This window comes from Contarinia nasturtii, unplaced genomic scaffold (assembly GCF_009176525.2).
Source record: "Contarinia nasturtii isolate CC-2019 unplaced genomic scaffold, AAFC_CNas_1.1 Cnas_scaffold_1240, whole genome shotgun sequence".
In the NCBI taxonomy this organism is placed as follows: Eukaryota; Metazoa; Arthropoda; class Insecta; order Diptera; family Cecidomyiidae; genus Contarinia; species Contarinia nasturtii.
The window spans coordinates 2103493-2123269 of NW_022198581.1; the positions used below are offsets into that span (position 1 = coordinate 2103493).

At 33.5% G+C, this 19777-nt stretch overlaps 1 protein-coding gene across 2 annotated transcripts; it reads left to right on the top strand.

Moving 5' to 3' along the window:
* The first annotated feature begins 799 nt into the window (after positions 1 to 799).
* Positions 800 to 18039, top strand: LOC116345461 (failed axon connections). Of its 2 annotated transcripts, none has more exons than XM_031774865.1 (6): positions 800 to 1545; positions 12348 to 12686; positions 15200 to 15346; positions 15450 to 15646; positions 15781 to 15880; positions 16027 to 18039. In XM_031774865.1, exons 1-6 carry the CDS (start codon positions 1210 to 1212, stop codon positions 16084 to 16086), a joined length of 1179 nt encoding a protein of 392 aa, XP_031630725.1. In that variant the 5' UTR covers positions 800 to 1209; the 3' UTR covers positions 16087 to 18039. The 2 variants fall into 2 exon arrangements, with proteins under 2 accessions (XP_031630725.1, XP_031630726.1); XM_031774866.1 differs by having other exon boundaries at positions 801 to 1545; positions 15209 to 15346.
* The last annotated feature ends 1738 nt before the right edge of the window (positions 18040 to 19777 follow it).

Here is a 19777-nt window from a genome sequence, read left to right on the forward strand (position 1 = left end):
AAATGCGCATACGCACACACGTACCATTTTGGAATGCATCACACACACCCATAATGGAAGTCGAAATCAAGAAGAAAGGACTGTGAATACAGTCTACGACGGCAACGACTATGACGAAGAAAAAAAAAACAAGTTCGTTACTGTATGTTCTGCGCATACATCACACACAGAGAAGTTTAGGGCACGACAGATGGGTTCTCGACACAGCGCGTCATGCATTTACTTTATTTCGATTCATATTTAATGTGTTTGCTTTAAAACACACATATACATATAAAAAAAAACACATATACAAATGTACATACACAAGCGCATTGTGACTGCAACCCAAAGTTACACAGTGATTAAACCGAATTGAATACGAACGATATTGTACCGATACCGACATGCACACACACGCGCACTCACATACAAAGACATCGAGAGAAGCACGGCAAATGGTAAGCACGCTCGCCCATCGAATGGAAATGCGCGTTTGACAAATGTGAATGTATGCGTACGGCATTGCACACAACTACAATCACAAAATGGCATCCAGCGCTCGAATCGTTGTCTTGCTGTATACACGATTTGGTTTTTAACTCGTCCATACTCTGTACTAGCATTGTGTGCGTGTGTATTGGTAAAAGGACGCCACCGGTTTTGCGTCTATACAGCGTCTTTTAAAACCGAAACATCGATTCAGTTGCATTCGAATGTAAATCAAGTTTGGAGTGCGCGACTTTAGTCATATTTTAACTGTTCAAGTGTTCGTTTATATATTTTTTTGTCTTAAGAAAAAGATTAAAACTAAACGAAAGAAGAAGAAAAAAATATAAGTGTTTGAATATAAATCGAATGAATTGTCAAAGAGATATCAGTCATAAATAAATACGAATATTCCAGAAAATCATTTATTTCATTCCGTGTTGAATTTTAATCATCGTACAAAGATTTCAAAAGTAAATCGGCTTTTTTCACTATTTTTTTTATGACAACCAGCGAATAATCTATATATACTCTAAAGAAAAATAATTTCTTTTGTGCGCGCTCAAAAACAAACAACAACAAAATAATCAAACCAATAAATTTTGATTAACTTTATAAAAAGGAAATAAAACAGTGTTTAGCTTAAAATTTTCAAGCTAAAAATAACGAACAAATAAATAGAAAAGTTTTCGTTCCTTTTTTTTTCACAACAAATCGAGAGAGAAAATAATAATCGAAAATATGGCGACAGAAGTGGCAAATAATCAAGCAGTCAGTGCACCAGCTCCTGAAGAAAATGCAGCTGAAAAGAAGGTTGAAGAGGTGGAGGCAGCCGTTAAGGATGGTGATGCAAACGCACCAGCCAAAACTGAGGAAACGGCCGAAAATGCTGGCGATGCTCCAGCTGCAGCCGCTCCAGTCAAAACCGTAGCACCAAAACTAACGGTACATAAAACTGACTTCGAAAAAGATGTCATTTATCTGTATCAGTTCTCAAGGACCCCATTTTTGCCATCAATATCACCATATTGTCTCAAAGTTGAGACTTGGCTACGTCTCGCTGGACTCAAATACGAGGTAAATGAAACGAAACGAAAAAAAAATTAAAAGACAAAAAAAACCATTAGCATACATTTATGTATTCGATACGTGTGAAAGAAAGAGAAAGACGAAAGAAAATCACACATACGCACGCTCTCACAGCCATTCGTACATAATTACGGGTTGGTTCTATCTTTCGAATTAGGATAATATTGTTTAGATATATATATTTTTTTTCTTCGGTGTCTCTATTTTTGGTTACATATTTTTTTCCATCTACTTTTTCGTCGTCATATCTCTTGGTTGGCTGTTTATTTGTTTGACTCGCATTAGCAGTTAAAATGCACATAAACACTTTTCCTTAAATTTTTTTTTTCTCCTCATTTGTTCGTTTAAAATTATCAATTTTAAAAAGCATTTCCTAAATTGCTTTACCGAACTAAGCGACGTTTAGGCGAGTTCGTTTTTATTTTAGTTTTCATGCCGAAGAATATTTATATATATTTTGTTTTTCGTTTCGATTTTGGAAATTGTGTGTTTTTTTTCTATTTATTTTTACCAAATGAATTTCTTGCTGCTGCATGTGTGTTTCGGCTTCTTGTCTGGGTAAAATGCAAAGAAAAATTTATTGTATCTAAAGAAGCAAACGAAAGCAAAATAAACGCATAAACCACAACATTGCATGCAGTTAAGAAATAATGTCTTGTATTTTTGTTTCACCCATTTGTAATATTAGAAAAGATAAAAATCAATACACAAACAATATATATATATACAAAAACCAAAATGTTCAATAGACAATGGCGAAAAATATATAAAGAAATCAATGTAGGCATTGCCAACCGAAAACACATCAACGTAAGTGAGTATTATGAATTATAGCATGAGCAAAATCAAAACTGAAGAAAATAACCATTTGAAATAAAAATCAAATAAAACATAAAATATAAATAAAATAGATAAATAACAAAATAGAGAGAGAGAGAGAGAAATGAAATTTTGCGCGCCTATCTCTTCTAATTTCTTCAAATCGGTTGTTGTTGCTGCTTTTTTTTTTGCTGTGTTCCGGATTGGACGCGTGCATGTTGTGCATGCATCCGACAAGAATGTAAGCGAGAAAGATATAGAGACCGAAAGAAGAAGTGAGTTGACTGCCGCTTTTTCTTTCCTTTTCAGTTAACAATAAATTGAAATAGCAATTTAATAAATTTCAGTTGTGATTCCACCGCAACACAATTATGTGTTATATGTTTTATGTTTGGAGCTGCTGAGGCTAGTTGCTTTGTTTTCTTTGACTTCATTTTTAAGTAGATCATACGAATCGGAAAACAGAAATGAAATCGAAAGACTAGCCAACATTTTTTTTTGCATGAAAACAGAAAAGAAATTGAAGTTTGTAATTTATGTACTCTCGGACGGTTTCTTTCTATCTCTCTCTTGCTTTATCTACTTTTACTGCTGCGGCTGGTACGTCTTCTTCTTCTTCTTCTTTTTTTTTTTTCTTTTGAGTTCTTTGCATAGGTCCAATACATTTTGGCACGCATATAAATGCTCGTCGGAGATGTTGTAGTCACATTGCTTTGTCTCAATCCAAATATAGTCTTCTTTTTTAAATTAAATGATTGTCATTGCGATTGTGGAAAATTCAAAAATTTAAATAAATAACTGGGCGATTTTCATGCGATCATTCTAAGTACATTTGAAATCTGAACATTCTTATAGCGAATCATGGAAAAGACGATGAAATCAGACAAAATAAGAGCCACAGAAAAATATTCATAACCCCATCATATATATGTAAAAAATCGACAGGCCATTCACATGTAAAGTGATAGAGAGAGAGAGAGAGAGAGAGAGAGAGAGAGAGAGAGAGAGAGAAAGAGAGAGAGGAGAGCGGAAAGTCTGGCAGTGAGAGCATTGTTAAGAATTTTCCACAACCGCGCCACTTATACAGTTATATGAAAAGCGGCCTCTCTTGCTCTCGTCTGCTCGCTCCCGCGCTCTGCAAATTTCCGATGTGTATGTATTTGTGTGTGTGAGTGTGCATGTTCGTGACATTTTATTCATGTGTATATCGCTGAATATACAGCCAATTCTAATCATAATGTTTAATATACACGCCCGAAATAATGTGAACTACAATGATAATCAAGCATAGAAGATGCAAAAAAATACGGGTAATTTTTTGTTGTTTCTTCTCTCTTTTGAAAAAAGGGGTTCGACATCTTAACACGATGATGTGGTCGAAAATTTTACTGTTATTTAAATTTCAACGCCCGTCTCCAGTCACTTCTATGAATTGTTATTTCTTTTTTTTTTTGTTGTTCTCCTTCGTCAGCAATAATTTTTTGTTCGTCATTTCATCGGTCGAAAACGCATCACTTTCAAATGGTTTTCCGAAGAGCTAATTTATAAAACAAACAAAAATTACAATTCAGTTAGTTTTACCGTTGTCGGTAGAAAATTCAACATGCGATATTGATCTGTGTTCAAAGGAGATAACAAATCAAATAACAGTCATGAGACGCACGGGCAAATTCAATTGCCGCAAAATAACAGTGAAAAAAAAAAAAGCGATATATTAAATGCACACTCAATTCATGTTTTAATCATTCGATTTCATTTAGCCGGAATTCATTGTGAAGGGACATAAATTTGTGCGCGGTAGCAAACAATATTTTGTTTTGTTTCAAATGATTTAGAATATTGCATTTGCGTGTGTGTACGTTTATTCGTCCTCTTGACCCTCTGTTTATGTTCATCAAAAATAAATGCAAACGAAACAAAAACTGTCCCCTAAGTTGAGTATCCACTTTATATATATATCTGAATTTATTCGAGTTTATTTTTAAATGTGATTTGTTGGTTTTTTTTTTTCATTTCAACCACAAAAAAAAATTATTATCAGTGCGAAGTGGAAGAAAAATAAAGTAATATCGATTCGTTTGAACACACACAATACACGGATATAATTTTATAAATTTGTGTGTATATAGAGAGAGTGTGGGCATTGTTGTTTGTTACCATGCGGCTAATGTACTGTATGCCATTCCCTTTCAGCTTTATTACTTTGGCCAACGTTTTCCAAGCATGAATTTCATGAAAAACTTATTAGTTTGAAAAAAAAATCGTTATTTGGCCGTCGTTTGGTGCGATACACACGTAACGCACGTCAATATGCTAGATACAATTAGAGAGAATATACGAATGAATGAACGTTAAAAAAAAGAGTCTAAAATCCGTTCGCGCGTTCTCCACGACACCATTTACCCTTTATTTTCCGTTCCCTAATTACAATGGAAAATGCCCAACCAAATCTATTTGGCGGCGTTTCAAACTGATTTCAATGCTCATTATATTCTATATTATTACTCGAGTATCGAATGGCAAGTTTTTTTTCAAAGTGCAATTTTTTTTTTGATTGCGGATAAATTCAATGTAATACAATGACGAAAAACTCCTCTCTCCCTCACTCTGATCGCTCTGTTTCTATGCGTTTATGTGTCCATTTTTGCATAAAAACGATTGCAAGTTAGCTAGTAACTATACACGCTGCAAATACACAGTAATTCGTATATTGGTTTGTCAACGGCACGATTTAGTACAGTTGCTCTCTTGTGTAGTTACTGAGTGCGCTTGGAATATTGTGACTCATTGCACACACATGCACACAGCACATTTTCTAAATGCCGCGCCTTTAACTCGCATCGCATGCGAGAGAGAGCTGACTCACATACATATGCGCAAGTGTGTACACATACACGTGTACCAAACAGAGTCCTATATAATATGCGTGTACATTGTACATGCACACACACGCGCACACACACACCAACATCGATGTGCGCTTGTGATAGAGAGTTGTGTGTTTTTTTCGGGGTTTTCTCTCATTGTAACCGAAATCAATCTAAAAGTGAGAACAACGGATTGCCGAGGAGATAGAGAAAGAGAGCGGCAATAACAGCACTACTGAACAGAATCAAACAAAAAAGAAATATGTGTATGCTCAGGCGAAGACGATGGCGACAACAATACCATACGAACCATCAATTAGAGTTGATTCTGTTCAATGCTTCGTACACCGTACAGCTTAGGCTATGCTGTGCATATGTTTCACACAGTGTACATTCTCTCGCTCACTCTCACATTGCACAGCATTTTTCATAGTTATGATTGTCGTTGGGCTGTTTTTTTGAATTTGTTTTATTTTGTTGCTGCCGTTGCTTCTCTTTTTTTTTGTTTTATTTTATTCACTTTATTATGCTTTATAGCAAAAGTACCATTTCCATCCGATCATTTATACAAATCCGTAAGTAAATTGTAATTGGGATTCATGTACGTAGTTGGACTTGTACATTTGCGCTGTTATGTGTACGACGATCTATAACAATTCAATTGCTGTTATATTGCTCATTCGATTTCCATTCTATTTATTATTATTGTTGTTGTTGTTGCTATCTTTCAACTGATTCATTCTTCTTTTCTTTTATTTTCGTTATGCGCACATAAATGATATTTCATTTCAGCAGCTCAATCAATTTCATACACATGTTGTACACACACCGATGAGTAGGATCTTTTCTCTTTTTTTTTGCGCTGCTCTCTGCTTTCATTGAAATCATTACTCAATTTTTATATGTTTACATTTTTCAATGGAAACTTTCTTTGAAAGAAAACGGCAAGACGTGATCTCAAAAAACTAGAGAAAGAGAGAGAGAGAGAGTCCCTCATTCAACTTGGGCATCAACGCCAAGAACAATTGTCACCTGATGTTTCATGGAATGTTTGTTTTTATTTCGATTTGATGATGAGATCAATGCATGATCCGCTAGATGATCCGCATTTTTGACTTAAGTTGCGAGTGCTGAAATATGTTTGCTTTTGTATATAAACAATTTTTCAAATAGCACATCCAGTGCATCCATATGCATTTGATCACATTCACACATTCCTTTTATTCGTTGATGGAAACTCACCAAAATCCATGTAATGTGTGAAAAGAAATATATACATTGAATATTATTCATGCATCCGCATCATTTCAATCAGTGATTTACGTTGTTGTTGTTGTTGTTTTTTCACTTCTTTTCTCCATGTGTGCAGTCAGTTTTACATATTCTAGTCGAAAAACACGACAAGGCATTTCCAAATCCAAACACATGAATGTGCACAAAAATGAAATGTTCTTGGAATGGCCGCAATATATATATATATATGTGAAAAAGAAAGGAAAAGAAGGGAAACACTGTACAATAGTCGTCAACCGAAATAAAGAAGAAGAAGAAGAAAACAAATACACTAGCAGAAATGTGATTTGATTGTAAAAAAGCGACAAAGTCATTTTTCGCACACATACATATTCAAGTATGCACACAATTTCTCTTTATACATTTTCTGTATTCTATTTATTTATTCGTATACACATATATATATATTTCTCTTTTGATGTTGAGAGGATGAAGAGAAGAAAAAAAAGTGCCAACAACAACGACATATTGCAATCATGTGTTTCGATGGTTTTATCTTCTGCTTCTAAAAAACCGTTTCATACTGCTCTTCTTGTCGTGCTTTTTTTTTCTCACTCTCTCTCCACAATTGAAAGAGATTGAAGAATTGTCTGCCTTGTTCGTATTCGATTTGAATTTTTCCATCAATTTATTTTTTTTTTCTTCACCTCCTTGCGCTCTCACTTCTACATCACTTCAGGCAAAGTTTTCATTATACGCTCACACAGAGATTTCTGTGTGCCTTCTTGCATTCATCATTTTCTCGTTTTTCATTTTCGGTTTCAAATTGCTTCTGCGAATTCAATATATACATTGGGCGGCGTGCTTGTGTGTGTGCTATATGTGCGTAAAATATTTTGTGGCAAAATCTTAACGTTGCTGTGAAATGAGCGGCCAATAGACGCTTTGGATATTTGGGTGTGAATAAATGACGACAAAATGTTAACAGCTTCTGCAGGCAGAATGTGAGCGACAGACAGAGAAAGAGAACGAAAATAAAAAGGCACTTTTTTACAGACGATGTACTTGATAGAGACTATTTTTGGCTTTTAAAGTCTTTCATCGTAAGGGATGACGATGGATTTGATCTCGTCTTTTGTTGTCCCTTTGACACATTTTCACCCGCCAAAAAATTCACACACACATACTCGACGCTGGTGTTTTCCAGTTATTTTATATATTGTAAATAAGTTATATATATACAACAGGTTGAATGAATAATGTCTCGCCATAAAGCAACAGACATCAAACATTTAGCACTTGAATGAGTTTTTTTTTTCTCACCACATCAAAACAACAAGAGAAAGAGGATTTTTTTTTTTATTTTGGCAAAGTATTTATGTGCCATGTTTTTCTTTGTACACTTTTTGAAAATGTACAAGAACATTTATCATGACGATGGTGTGTGCACTGATTTCGAATGTTTGCCTCTCTTGGCATTGGCCGAAGAAACCGAGAGAATTACAAATTACAAAAAATATTATTATTCGCTATAATTAAAAACTCATAAACGACAAAATGGCTCTTGATTTGTGTTCAAGTGGTCCAAATTATAAATCCGACACACCATTCTGGAACGTGATGTTGTGTTTGCGTGCGATGTAATGCCCTTTTACCTGCGGTTTTTTTCTTCATCACATCTCGTTTATAAGAAAAACGACAACAACAAATATACGAAAATGTATGTAGCGTAAATCAAAAACAAAACAAAATGAAACGAAAGATTGACGGTATTTCGTTGTGTGTTTAACTAAAACAACAACAACAATATGAGAGCATGCCATCATGTTTCGCAAAATTCGTATATACCATCTTTATATCTTTTGCTTCACCAGTTCACCATTTGCTATCAATTGGCATTTTCAATGTAAAATTTATTGCGCATTTTCTTTCGGATTCTTTGACCGAATTTATTTTTGCAATGGTTCGAAGTGTGATGCGAAATTGAGATCGGTGCATCATATCACTGGCAATGAGTGAATGTCTATATCTCTTTGTTGTCTGCATGTAGTGGTACAACGAATTTGAAAGTATAACAATGAAACATTCGAAAATGCAAAAATCACACAAACACAACGAAAATCACATAACAAACCAATACCCAGACAATTATCTACTTGTGTAATTGTTGTCCTGCTACATACAAAAAAAAACGAGTACTTGTGAGTGTAGCCGGTTTGGATTTTATGTGGCAGAATTCATCAATTTTTTTTTATTGAAAATACACCCATTTAAGAGTCGTTAATAAGCCGCTCCTCGCTCAAACCAATTCAATGTCTGTATGTTTGTATTACATTATTTGTAATCATAAATTTATTATGAAATCGAGATGAGGCGAACATAATATTGAATTTATGAAAAAAGAACCAAGCAATAGTGCTATGTACAGAAGCAATTGGAATCCAGAATATTGACTATTCGGTTCGCTATCAAAATCGCATGCTTTTCCAAGATTTTTGTATGAGTGAACACACCCAAATATGATTTGAATGCGCACTGTGTATTCAGTGTGTACACGTTTGTATCCAGTCTTCGCAGGCTTCGAGTTTAATACATGCGATATTCGCATACAGTCAAAGAATACCATAGTAACAGCCAAATACATGCAAGCTCGTAACACGCACACACATACACATCGGCCCCATGAATATAGCGAAGCATATTCGATATGCCAATGGATCTATACACAATGGATGTAGCGGCGAACCTTCTTGCTTTTAGAAGCAAAAATAAAGTACATCATTTCATTGGGGAGACATTTCATGTGCGCCCACATTCACACAAACTCAATTCATCAGTAGCATATATATATAGATAATACATTCTTGTAACAATGGTGCAAAAGTGTAGTTTTTCTCAATACTTGAACGACGTGAATAGCGGCTCCTTTTTGAGACAGCTGCAACCAATCAATTTTCACTGAAAATGAATGAAATACATGCAAATGCATCTTTCATTCCAGCGCTTCTATCGAAATTCTTTAAAGATCTATTAATTAAAAATGACAGTTTTCTTTTTATATATTCCACCCAATTCGTTTTTTTTTTTTTCATCGCTCTTCACGTCGCTAGATGCATATTCTGTTACTGGTCATTGGTATCAATTTGTAGCATCTCTCAACTTTCATAGATGTTATGCCATTTATCACTATCTCTCTTACACGTCCTCGCCCTCCGAAGAGGCTCTGAAGATGTTTTTAATGAAATGCTTTTCATTGCGTTATCTATACAAACAACGGATGATACTTAATTTCAAGTTAGAAAAATGTAAAAGCACTTTTCAGATCCACATTCAAATAAGTGATATACACACTTTGTTGGTTCTTTTGTTTTTAATCTCAATCTTCTGTGTCGCTTTTCTTTCGACATAAAACTTCTAACATGCATTTTTATTGACAAATTTTCATAAATTATTTGATAGTGTGTTGTTATTTATGTTGGAGACGATAGTAGTAGTAGTTGTCGTCGTCAGCAGCATAAAACAAATGCATCTCTTTTGGGCCCTCAATTTTTGTGTTGATTCAAAATTATAAGCTCCGACCGTCGTCGCAACTCTCTCGCTTTCTCTCTCAATCTCTCTAAACGGATGGGTTTGCTTGTGATCAAATCAATGCATATAAATTTTGTTGGTAGTATATCGCGCGAGTTTTCGTCCTATTCACATTAGATATTGCAGCGCGCACCATTGTATATGCCACAGCCAGTCGATGGCAATGTGATATATGTATTTATAACGAAACAAACTTCATATAATAAAGATTAATAAACAAAAGAAGCACACTTATAAAATGATAAAAACAACAAGCGGGAGAATCAACCGGGTAACACACACACACAGCACGTAACAAAAGAATTCATTTTTCGTTGTTTTCGTTCGTTGTTGTTGTTCAATTTAACTGGCGATTTGTTGCCGGTTTGACGAAACGATGTGTTACTGTTGCCATTGCTGCTGTTGTTCTTGATTCGCTTTGTTTCATTTCACTGCGGGCCTTGTTTACAATGTTTTCGTTCTGGATCGTATCGTCTTTGCTTTCATGTGTGTCTTCTGCGTTTTTTTCTTCTCTTCTCTTGTGTTTTTTTTTATTTCGTTTATATTATTATTATTATTGGCCGCCGTTGTCGCTTCACTTTAGTATATACAAAAACATATCTTTCTGCTATGCCATACTTCGTTGTGCTTGATACAATATTTGTATTATTAGTTTTGACGAGAAGTGCATATTTGGTATGTGGCAAATAATTTGTATGGCATTCGGTTCGCTTCTATAAATAGAGTACATTTCAATATATCTACATATTTACATCAATATGGGAATGGGGAAACGATAAATTTGGTATCACATTTGATCGGATCGTTTTTGATATGCGGCGCACAACTACTGAATTCTTTATTCAGTTTTTAAAACAAACAAATAAACATAGACACGGCAAACGATTCGTGTAATGCTTTTATCGCTTGCTTCTCATTATTTTTTTTCAATTTGTAATTCGAATAAGTCATTAATTTATATTTTATTCATCTAGCGCTTTGTCGTTTAAATTCAATTTTAGTCCACGGAATGTAACTCACTAATCATAATAATGCAATTAATATCTCACATTCCACAACATTGAGCGTCAATAGGCATAGCACATAACGTCAATATACAGATGAATATTATCATGAATGCAACAATTGTGAATACTTGCATCGAGCTCATTTTATCGGGAAAGAGACGTACAAAACCATGATGATGAAGAAAATATTGGACATAATAAATGCACAGTATGATCGCGTGCGCTCACTACTGCCAACACACGGTTGATACGAACAAACAAACAAAAATTCCAAATCCTGATTAAGGTTTCTCTACACTACATGTGTTTCTCTAGCGGTTTATGTTTTTCTTTTTGTTCGTTTTAAACGAATTTATAAATTGGATGTTAACAATTTAGTCCGTTTTATGTGATTAAAAATTTGATGGAATGTAGATCTTTCGCATGTAAATTACATGAGCATATTTATGAGTTCGCTCTTGAATGATTGACTTGGAATAAGAAATAAAAAAATTCAAACACGTTTTTGTTGGTGACGTTTCGTTCAACTCACCCGCCTCTCATCTATTGTGGTCACAATTGCAATCATCCGAGATATAATGAGCAATAAATATTAATCAAGTTTTAATTATAAACATACGTTCATTATAAAATAAAGTGAAAAGAGAATGAGAGAGTTACTCTGAATTGATGAAGAAATAAGAAGTTATCACATAATTTTTTGATTACAAGGCATCATATCGTGCGCCAGCAGCACAACACATTCAGTTCAGTGCATTTGCATTGTCTTGTTCCCATTCTTTCTGTAATGATCACATTTTGATTCAACCAACCATTCATTCATCGTTGTTAATTCGTGTTGATGCCAATAATTCGTTCAGTTCGTTTATTCCAACATTGTATATGATTCGCCTCTTTTTTTCGTGTAATTTGAGAGTTACATGAGAATAAGAACCGACCCCGATCGATTAATTAAATGCGTTTACATGGCGTATGCGTATGTGTGGTTTTTTTTTCTTCTTAAATTGTCATTGCAATCGTGGTTGTCATCGTTGCTGTTGCTGTTATTTGAACGTATGATCGAATAACAACAAAAACGATGTCTTCCATTCAATGGCATTTATTTTATTTACTTATTTTAGATTTATAAATACCAATTTCCTTTTAATTTGATTGGAATGTTGGTTATTGTTAATTCATTTGAAAATAATAATGTATGTCTATTCTATTTTTTATTCCCCTTCGTGTAAATCACCATCATCACCATTCACACTCACGAAATGATCGTGCGAAATAGAATGTCGACCATAAGATGAAATTCCGTTCGAAGAAAGGTCAGTTACCATTTATCGAATTGAATGGTGAAGAAATATCCGACTCGGTCATCATTATTAAGGAATTGGGCGCTAAATTCGACAAAGATTTGAATGCGGGTCTCACACAAGATCAACGCAACATCGCTCATGCCACCATATCGATGATTGAAAACCACTTGGTTTGGGTTTTGTTGTACTGGCGTATGAAAAACCCAGACCTGCTCATCAAAGGTTACAAGGTGAACTTACAACATGCACTTGGATGCCGTTTACCAAACAGCATCTTAAACTTCTTCTTCCGCTTTACATACGGACGCAGGGTAATTATCACATTTTCAATTTCTTTTTTATCATTATTATTTTGTTCAAATTGTAAATATGCTTATCAGCTACCTAATATTAGTATCAAAGAAAATATATTTGATTCTAATTCCCATTGGCTAGTTTGGTTTTTAAGTTGTACATTTTTGTATATATTTTTTTTTTGGTTGTTGGCTTAAACTCTATTCTGTTTTTAACGCGCTTTTTCTCCCATCCTATCCCATCCCCTCCCCATCACACCCTGATTATCGGCACGCTGTTGTCGCTTTTCCCTTATGCGAAATGAGAAATATCAAATTGTCAATGTTCCAAATAGTTCATCCATAAAACGAGCCAATATATATTTCGATCGTGACTAAATTGAAAGTTATTGATCATCATTTATCGATAGCACGTAAAAATAGCATGTTTTTTTCATTGCATTCATGCTGGATGGTAAACAAGTGAGTAATGTAATCGGTCTACATTCACGTTCGTGCACGCAGACCACACGTTTCAAGCACACATCAATTGCAATAACGCAAACAAAAATGAAATATAAATAAAATAAAAGACGAACACCAGAAATTCCAAGCATCGATTCATTTTTCGTCGAACTCATTATATTGGATTGATTTCGTCTATGCGTGCGATATTTGTATATACATAGATTGTGATTTTTTTTTCTCTTGTTGTTATTGTGTATTTTGGTTTGCCGTTTCGAAACGGTCAGCATTTATTGAATTGGTCGTCAAAGCGATTTTTATTTATTTTCCATTCGCTTGGTTTTAATATGCAATGTACACACTAAATGCTATCTATGTGTGTGTTCGAAACCAAATCGGAAGACACGCAATCGATCGAAAAATGCGCAAAAAATAATATCCAAAACAAAATAATATCGTTTTGTTTTTGGTGCCGTTGTGCTGTTGCCATTGCCGTTGTGTCTATATTTCATAAAAAAAAGATTATATTTCCTCTCGTTTATTGGTTTGTTTACATTTCATCGGCAAGACACACACAAAAAATACAGCCCGTTTTATTTCTGTCAAATCGTCGAATGAATTAATTAATGGATTTCATTTATTATTACATATTTTTCTGCTGACATGCTTAAGTTCGTGTGCGATTGCTCACACTGTTTACCCCACATTTTCATTGCCGAAGCAGCAGAAGAAAAAAAAAAATACACGAAACAATGTAAATTGGATTATTATTAGAACATTCCAAAGACAATTTTTGCATAACTTCTCACTTGCGATACATTCAAAAACAATAACAAAATACTGAAAGGGAGTAAGAGGAAGAGGTGGAGAGGATCTTTCAGCAATTTATTTGCAACTAATTTATAGTCATATACATTGAGCAGTTGAGCACATATATTACATTATTACAATATATATATAACTCTGGTTGTTGTTAATTCTTTTTTTCTCATCTTAATTACCGCACACATTCCAAAATGCAAGTATTGTCTTTGCCATGTGCGAATGCATGTGCTTTGAAATGCGGCTGCAAATTGCAAATCTTGTATTTGCATAAATACAAAATGCAGCAGTTTTGTTAGAATGTTTTATTATTGTTGATAGAGCAATCACAGTCAATAAATAAGCAAAATGCATGTTATTAAATATATCAGCATTCAGTTGCTGCACCCTCAATCAATTGTGTGCCGCAAACAGAAAACAAAAAGCCGAGCGAGTTAGCGAGCAAAGTGGCGAAACAAGCGTTTTCGCGATCGTGTAATATTTAAGTGCGCGCGCGCGCATATATTCATTTTCCAACTGCTTCGCCGTCTTGACTTAATCAATCTCAATTACTTGCAAACATCATTATTTCAAATATGCGAGTGCGAATAAACGACCGCAAACAATCAACTATTATGTTTGCATATTAAATTCCAAGTTTAAATGAATTATTGCCCTTGCGCACTCTCGCATCTCCGGACAACAAAAATTATGGTTTATATTTATATCTCTCAATTTTTTATTGATACGATCGCGCACTTGTACGCACACACATTAAAGCAATTCAATGCAACTGTTTGCAGTGCAACACTCGCTCTCACTCGCTTTCCATTCATTCACATTCAGTCGGTCGGTCTGTCTGTGGTGCGGTATAAAATGCGTTTTGTTATAATGCGTGGTGCTTTTTTATCTTCAATTATCACCATTTTATTCGAAGAATGAATTCACAATGTGTGCGTTTCACGATGAATCGAATGCCATATTGTCTCGCTGTTTACGCATGTTGAAGGTTTTGACCGGAATACATGTTATCCCTCAACTTAAATCGAATAAACACTAGAAATTATCTCATACAAAATTAACTCGGTTTTGATCTGCCTTACATTATATTGAAATATTTCACCTTCTTTTGAGACTCTCCCTCTCTCTCGGTCGCTCCTTTGTAAACCTCTCTAACCCTCTCACCCTTCACTCATTTTCTCACTCTCTCTCTCTCTCTGTCTCTTGCGTTGTATGCCAACCACCCCTTGTAACGTTATTTCTTGATATGGTTGTCTCATGTTCAGTGGTTCCAGGGCTGCAAGAGAGTGAAAGCACAAGGAATTGGTGTGCACAAACCGGAGGAAATCGAAGAATTTGGCAAAAACGATCTGAAAGTCTTGTCTGACATCCTAGCGGACAAACCATTCTACTTTGGTGATGAACCAACCATCGTAAGTACAACACTCATTCAAATCAATTTTTTCAATTTTCAAATATTCAATCGTGCATTCATTAAATCTCTAATATTCTTTTATTAAAAAACCAAAAAAATAGTTGGATGTCGTCTCGTTCGCTGTCTTGTCACAGTTCAATTTCATTTCGAAAGAAGTCAACTTCCCACTCAGAGATTACATCACTGAAATTTGCCCAAATTTGATCGGCCATGTATCACGAATCAAGGAACGATGCTTCCCAGACTGGGACGAAATTTGCTCCAAACTCGACTTGAACGCTCATTTGCCGAAACCAGAGTAAGTGTCATTTGTATATTTAACAAAAAAAAAAAACGAGAAAAAATGCAGCATAACAATAACGGAAATCAGTCTCCGTCAATGATTATCACATTTTAAACGATTGTTTTTTTTTTTCACCAAAATTCCAACAGACCGGAAATCAAAGAAGGCAAGGAAGCTGAAACCGAAAAGAAAGCCGAACAGGAAAACAATGAATCGGATCAAATCGAAAAAGAGCTAGAAAAAGATAAGGTACGCGATAAATAATGAAAAAAAAAGAAAAGAAATTCTTTTACATTATCACAACTGTTATCAAATTTGTTATTTTAAATTATCAGAATTATCGTACAATTTGTTAATGGAGTACGTCTCTTTTTCCTTCCTGATAAATTCTTTAGGTCGAAGAGAAGGAGAAAGAGAACATAGAGGAAAACAAGGAAAAGGAGGAAGCTAAATAAGCGCATTGACATTGAAACAGAAGAAGAAACACCGAGAACAAGCATGAATAAAACAAAAAATAGAAATTTACAACAGTAAAAACGTTATCCGAATACATTTAAACTATCTAAAAACAAAAAAAAGCTAAAACATCAAAAAAAGTAATAAGGAAAACACAGAAATTACTCAAATTTTATAGATACCATTTTTTTGTGCGAAACAAAAATGAAATCGCTACATTTTCTAGTATGTAAAATAACAAAACAAACATAAAACGTGAATCGCGCGCGACCGATAAAAAAAAATAACAACAACAACCGCAACAACACACAGTAATAAAACAAAATGACATCTTTCTTACGAAAAACAGTAAATTTTACAAGAACAGACCAAACAATTTTACGAAAATCGAATCTGTATGGAAACAATTTATATTTGGCATAAAAGAAATGGGCAGAGCTATGAAACAAACCAACAACAAGAAAAAAAATGCAAGCTTGATTCAACATTAAGATATTACAAGAAAAAAAAATTAATATTATACTCATACTCATTTAATAGATACAAAGTAAAGAAAAAAAAAATCATAAACAAGTAAACTAAAAACGCGAATCAAACGAAAAAAAAAAAGCGAACAAACATATAAACATACTACAGACACTCATCTCTTTTTGCAATAAATACATTCTTTTATTATGTTGCATGACAATTAGTGAATGGCATACAATTCCACAATAAAAATGATTATGACAAGCGTAAAGCAGCGTTCAGTTTCTTTCACAAATTCCAAGCACATGCGTTTCTCTTTTATTTAATTTATTTTTTTTCTTTCTGTTTCGGGTGTGATTATTTGCTTGTCGTAAATTTGTTTTGATGCATTATTTTTTATGCGCAATTCTGCCATCTCTCTTACTCTAAATCGTAAGTCTGATTGTATGGAAATTGATCAATCATTTTCCGTCTTTGTGTCGCCCGTTTTAACTTGCGACATACAAGCACACACATACACACAATACCACCGATAGCATCAAAATAATATATAATTCAATCAATTGCGATATAATATTGCTATTCTTCTTCAACGGTGCTATTGTTGTTTGCGTCCGTGGCTTATATCATCTATAGATCATGCATTTGTATATTCATTTAATTGTGTTTCAAGTGCTTTGATCACAAAATGCTTCACACTCTATCAAGGTCGCCGAAATTCTATACGCACACACACACACTTGCACTTTCAACGGATGAAAGAATATTTTTTATCAAACCGAAAATGATCAACCGCTTTTATTTGAAAAAAAAAAAAAAAAAATGAAACGAACAATCGTGTGATAGAAATAACAACAAGCACAAAAACAACCAACTCAATGGATTTTACGGCGCAATAGAGCTAAATAACAACAAAAAAAGTCATAACCAATACGCACCTAAACGAACATCGTGTCGAATCAGGGGAGAAATTTAGTAACAACAACAGATAAACCATACAAATTTACACATTACACTCTCGCAGAACAGAAACAAACTAAATTAAATCGACATTGTTTTTATATTTCTTTCAAAAAAAACTGTTCGAAGAATAAAAATAATGCACTGAGAATTTTCGATCTAGAGACTATTTGTAGCAAATAGATTGTAGTAACACCAGAACCATCGATGATGTTAGGATTAAATAATAAAAAAAGGCGCATCTAACTTCCGCTTCGAATCGGATCATTTTTTTTACTCATTTAAAACAAAAAAAAAAATCATTCACACTCATCATACGTCAAGCGACTGCACAAACGATATAAACGAGAAATCAAAGCATTAAACATCATTTTTGTACACCATCATGTTTTTCTCCACCTATTTTATATTTGAAAGAAAAAAGTAAACCTTTTTTACGAAGAAATAAAAGAATGGAAATACAACAATGGACATCTAACTTTAAAAAACAAAGAAAAAAAAAACATTAGTTTGCAAAAAAAAAAGTAAGAAGAAAATTCGCAACAAAACAGTATAGAAAAATGATACAAAACACAAAGAAAAAATTATTATGAATATATTATTAAATTAGTAAAACCCGTGTAATATTAATTTAAAAAGAAAGAAAAACAACAAGCATCAAGAGAAAAAACGGACAAAAAAAATATTGAATAAAAAAACTGCAGTGTTTTTTGCATTTAAATTGTATTTGTATATCGCTTTATATAAAATGAAACCAATGTTTTTCGTCAATGTATACCGCCTGCATTCATTTTTTTTAATTATAATTTTTCATTTGTAATTTTTTTTCTTTTCGAATTTTTTTAATGCATTAAGGAATAATACAACAAACAAAAAAAATTTAAAAAAACAACAACAATTTGTACTATTTTTAGAAGTATTAATGGAAAAATTGTCAATATCGACAAAAATTTATCGATTATGTGTAAAAAAAACCATTTAATACGTCAGTAGCTCTCTTTTTTTATATGATATGGAAATATATAGAGAAAATAAAAAAAAACCAATTTGCAATTTCTTTATGTATTAACCATACAAAAAAAACGAACAATCAAGAGAAATGTTGTGTTTAAAGTTTTGCTTTTAGCCCGGTGTGTTGCCTTTTTTAAGGGGTAATTTAAACAAATAAAATGCTTTTTTTAATTATTCAAATCCCGAATGCTCTCTTACAACACATATTTTTGTTGGGCCTAGTTTAAATACACCATATAAAATGCTATTTTTTTTTTAATTCTAATGCTCACTAAAAAAAATCGTTAAAGTGAGAGAAAGAGAAAAGGCTACCGCTTTCAGGCAGCGCTTCATAATTTCTCTTTCCATTTATTGTATGTAATCGAAAGAACAAAAAAATACTCATTTTTACGAAGAAGAAAAAAACAACCATTTCTTATTTCTTTTGTTTTAGTTTTTCTTTCGAATGTGAATGTGCAATTTTCGTACGTGAATTAATATGTAGCTATATTTCTAACGATAAACGAGTATCGAGATGACGAAGATCACGATGTAAAGAAAACACACTAAAATAGTGAATTATACAATTTTTGGCATTGAAATCGGAGATGCTATAAAAGCACATATTATCGGCCATACGTACGATTTACAGAGCTAAAGTGAAGGAAAACCGCCAACCAAGATATAAACCAATCAAAACAAGTGTTCATGTTTGCCATTTTTAAATGGCCGTTTTTGTCGCCGTTTATATGTAATTCAGTATTTTTTTGTCCTCTAAATGTTTTTTTCGCTAAACGATATTCACTATCCATTTTCAATTCTATTGTTTATGCAAAATCATATTCAGTAATGGCATTCGTAAATGAATGGTGAAGACAAACAACATAAAATCAAATAAATTTAGCTACAACAAAAAACAAAAATATCTACTAAGATGAAAAAGAGAAATGAAAGAGAACAAGGGGAGACAGAAAGGTTTATGTTGACCCAAGGGAAAAGAAATCGAGAAAACGAACAACAAGAAAAAAAAAGAAGAAGAATATTTAAGTAAATTTATTATTGAGATATAGCCAACCGTTAACCAAAAACAAAAGAAACACAAAAAAATCTAAATTTAATGAAAAAAAAAAAACAAAAATTGATTTTTTCGTATGGACGCAAGGAAATGATATATGGAAGGAAAATCGTATGAAATTTGAAATGTCATATTTCACATACACACAGAAATTTCAAACAAACAAACATATGATTGAAAAGGATGGCACAAATTTG